Here is a 4,182-nt window from a genome sequence, read left to right as displayed (position 1 = left end):
ATGTGTACCAGCTTGACCACGTGCGAGTGGAAGAAAGTCTTCTATGAGAAGATGGAGGTGGCAAAGCCAGCGGACAGCTGGGAGCTCATCATGGACCCCAACCTCAAGCCCAACGAGTTGGCCCCGGGCTGGAAGCAGTACCTGGAGCACCACGCCTCTGGCAGGTGAGACACAGAAGGGCCTGGGGGCAACTTCCAAGGGCAAGCAGAGAGATAACCTGGTGCCGAGACCTAGAGGCAGCTCAGGTTAGGGGGCAGAGAAAGAACCACCAGGTAGGTTAAGAGGTCTTGGTTCTAACCCTCACTGCACCGCTGACTCCCTGGTGGCCCTGGACAAGCTGAGTCCTCTCACTGGCACTTGGTTTTCTGTGGTCATGAAGAGTTACACTTTTGTCAATGTTCCTGCATCTGCAACATTTTCAATGTTTTCATATATTATTGTGTCTTAATGAGTGGTTGGGAACGAGGGGAAGAGGTCCTTAAGTCCGGTGGGGAAAGCCTTGATCTAGGTGTCGTAGGGCCTGAGCTTTCGTTTGAAATCAGTTCAGTCAATTCAAGCCATTTTGACTTGAAATACAGAATACAAAAACACTTTTCATCCTTCTGTTATGTTCTAGAAACTAACTCGACAGCTAAATAATTGTGTGACCTTGGGCAAGTCCCTTTTCCATTCTGGGTTTCAGTTTTCACATGTGCAAAAGCAAGAGGTTGTTATTTGATCAGCCAAGTCCCTTCCAGCTCTGTCACCTATGGGTTTCTGACAAAAAGACTTCATTTTGGGTGGGACTTCCCTCACATTCTTAGGGCCTGTGCCCTGCACCGTACAGGGTCAGCATGTCTCACACAGAGCAGATATCCTTGAAGTCAAGGCTACTTGTCCATCTAGACCCATATGCCTCTCCCTCTTCTAGACCATAATTTGGGGTACTCCTTGCCCATGCTCCCTCATGCTCACCTCCAGGGTCATGCATTCCTCCATCCCTGGCTCCATCCACTCAAAGGCAGATGACACCCCGAGGTCACCAAGGAGGTCAATGGATGTGGACCCACAGAACTTGGACACAGATTGGCTGGTTCCCCTGTGCTTGTATGTGGGGTCTCTCCTGGTGCAGGTGCCGAGGGTAGGAATAGGAGGTCGGCTGTGGGCAGGGACTTTACATTTATACTCTTGTCCAGGGCCAGCAAACATTATAATGAACCTGTCTTAAGAACAAAAGACAGAGAGGCAGAGGTTGGATGGCTGATTCAGAGGTTGGTTGGCTGTTTCATTTCAATTCAAATCAGTTTTAGAAACATCTAATGGGAGCCTGTTATCATCTGGCTCTCGTTAGCTCTGTGTGTGCTTGTGCATGTGCATGCGTGTGTGCATTGCCCTCTTTCTCTCTGTGCCTCTGTTTTGCCTCAGTGTGGTGAAAGGCTGACTAGATGAGCTCTCCACACCCAGGTCTAACATTCTGGAATTTATAATTTGAGGTCCAGCTTGAGGAAGGGAAACAACTCTGACTGGCCTAATTTAAAATGGTGTAGAAGGAAGAGACTTGAAAACATGAAACTCCTGAGCTGGCTGGTGGGAGTGGGCCAAACTACTGAATTTTGGGTGCAGGGGCCCAGGGATTGAGGGGCTAAGCACCTTGTGCCTGACTTCTCTTGCCTCAGGGCACAGTTGGTTGATTCCTGGCTGATGAGCTGTGGCCCCGGATGGCCCCCAGGCAGGGCTGGTGAACTGTTGTGCTGGTCCTTAATCTGTGCACAGGTTTCCTCTACCTCTAAGCCTCAGGATGCATGAACCCTGGCACCCCATAGGTCTGGCCCACTATGGAAGGAGGCGCCTGTTCTGACTCAGGTCCACTCTAGCTGCTCTGCACTACTGACCCTGCCCTGGGATTTGCTGGGCTCCAGAACTCAGAGGCGGGCTTGGCTTCATCTCTGTTCCACAATCTGGGCTTTGTGGTACTTGGCAAACAGTATGTGCTCAGAAGTGTCTTGGATTGGATTGAATTCCTCATCAGAGGTCTGTCATCATACAGTGGGCACAGAGAGAGTCAGCAGTGAGGGCAGACATCCCAGTGGGTCTGTGACTGTCTGCAAACCTCCTTAATGGAGTTTGGAGAGGTTCACCTCAAAGATGGAAGGCACGTCGCAGATGGTAATGATGGCTCCATCACTGAATGTGTGCAAGCACTGTAGGGGGCTAAAGGGTGGGACTTGGTTAGATAAATCCCAGGCCACTCCTCCCAAGGGGGTGGGGATAGGAGAAGGCTGGCTGTGTGCGTGTGTGTGTGTGTGCGTGCATGCATGTGTATGCAGAAGGGGATGCAGGCCAGGGTCCACTCTTTCAGTTCCTACCGCAAAGGGTGGAGAGGGATCTAGGGATGTCTTGTTAGGGACAAAAGAGTGCTCTTTGTGAAAGTGCAGGGATAAAGCCATAGTCTTCCCCCTGCTTTTCTGTCCAGGCAACCACTGCAGTCTGTGCCTGGCACAGCAGAAAGTGTTCTTCTTCTTCCCAGAGCAGACAGGCTACATAAGTGACATCTGCTGGTCACACTCCTGGGCAGAGTCACAAAAGGTCTCAGCAGGAGGATCTCACTGAGCATCATCACCCCACATTCCACAGATGAGGAATAAGATGGGAGAAGGGAGGCTGGGGAGGCCTGCGTAACAGCATCCAGGCCCACACTTCCGAGCATTAGGGTTGGGTTTGGGGAAGCCAGGTCAAGAAGGGCACACAGGCTCAAGAGCACTGCTGGAAGCCAGATGGCTCTAGGCCAGGCTCTAGAGAACACTGCTCTGGTCGCAGGGCAGATCCCCAGGGCCCTGGTGATAATTAACCCAGGGAGGGCTAAACCCACTGCCTCCCTCACCGCCCAGTCCAGGCACACAGGGCCCTGCCTTTCCTGGCTCATCGCGGCTGGCAGGAAGCCCGGCCATCTCCATGCCTCCCTCCGGTGCCCGCAGGTTCCACTGCTCCTGGTGCTGGCACACCTGGCAGTCCGCGCACGTGGTCATCCTCTACCACATGCACCTGGACCGCTCCCGGCGGATGGGCTCGGTGCGCATGCGCGTCTTCAAGCAGCTGTGCTACGAGTGTGGCACGGCGCGGCTGGACGAGTCGAGCATGCTGGAGGAGAACATCGAGAGCCTGGTGGACAACCTCATCACCAGCCTGCGCGAGCAGTGTTATGAGGAGGATGGCGGCCAGTACCGCATCCACTTGACCAGCCGCCCGGACAGCGGGTCGCACCGCAGTGAGTTCTGCGAGGCCTGCCAGGAGGGCATCGTGCACTGGAAGCCCAGCGAGAAGCTGCTGGAGGACGAGGCGACCTACGCCTTTGCCGGGGCCTCCAAGTCAAAGGCCCCGGGGGGCTTGCACTACAACTTCTTCTCCCTTCGCTGGTGTCTGTTCTGGGCCTCCCTCTGCCTGCTCGTTGTCTATCTGCAATTCTCCTTTCGTAGCTCTGCCTTCCTTTAGGGGGGTGGGGTGGGGTGGGGTGGGAGGAGGCATAGGGTGGGAGTGGAGATGACAAAGACTGGTCTTGATTTTGCTACAGATTCTAGGTAAGACTCGAGCAACTCAGTTACCTCTATGGGGCTCAGTTTATTGCTCTGCAGAATGAGAGGTTTGCTCTAGAAGATACTTAATGGTTTAACCATAAAACATGCAGTGAGGGGGTGCGGAGAAGGGAAGGAGTCTTCTGGAGGCTTTGGACTCTCTGGATTTGGCCTTAGTACTAAGCCCAGCATCTTCTCCCTCTACCTCCTTCGCCTCACCTTGCATTTCTAGCCATCCATTCGCTTCATTTCCATATTCCATACCCCATTAGGACCCATTAGATCCTGTCTTGCACTTGCCTCATTGTCAAGCTCATCTCAGCTCCCTCTGACCATCCTGCCATCTGTCCCCTTGGAGAAGACAATGTCTCTAGCCTTTGCATCTCCAATCAATATTCAACCAAAGGGTCTTCACCCAGTTCCTCTCCTGAAGAGCCTGTTCCACCATTCTGTAAGGCTCAGATTTTTACTCTGGTGCTAGAGTCTGCTGAATGAAATTATTTAAGGCTGCACTGTCCAATATGTTAACCACTAGCCATATGTGGCTATCTATGTTTAAATTAATGAAAAATGAAATAGAATTAAAACTTCCACTCCTCATAGCGACTTCCACTCCTCAATCACACAGCAAGTA

The 4,182-nt window shown here is 52.6% G+C and overlaps 1 protein-coding gene across 1 annotated transcript; it reads left to right on the top strand.

Moving 5' to 3' along the window:
• RTP2 (receptor transporter protein 2) lies at positions 1-3,468 on the top strand. The gene is made up of 2 exons (XM_037524552.1): positions 1-164; positions 2,955-3,468. Exons 1-2 carry the CDS (start codon positions 1-3, stop codon positions 3,466-3,468), a joined length of 678 nt encoding a protein of 225 aa, XP_037380449.1.
• Positions 3,469-4,182: the final 714 nt, after the last annotated feature.

Source organism: Talpa occidentalis, unplaced genomic scaffold (assembly GCF_014898055.3).
Source record: "Talpa occidentalis isolate TD23 unplaced genomic scaffold, MPIMG_talOcc4v2.1 talOcc4.4, whole genome shotgun sequence".
Taxonomy (NCBI): Eukaryota; Metazoa; Chordata; class Mammalia; order Eulipotyphla; family Talpidae; genus Talpa; species Talpa occidentalis.
This window is presented reverse-complemented; position numbering and strand designations above follow the sequence as displayed.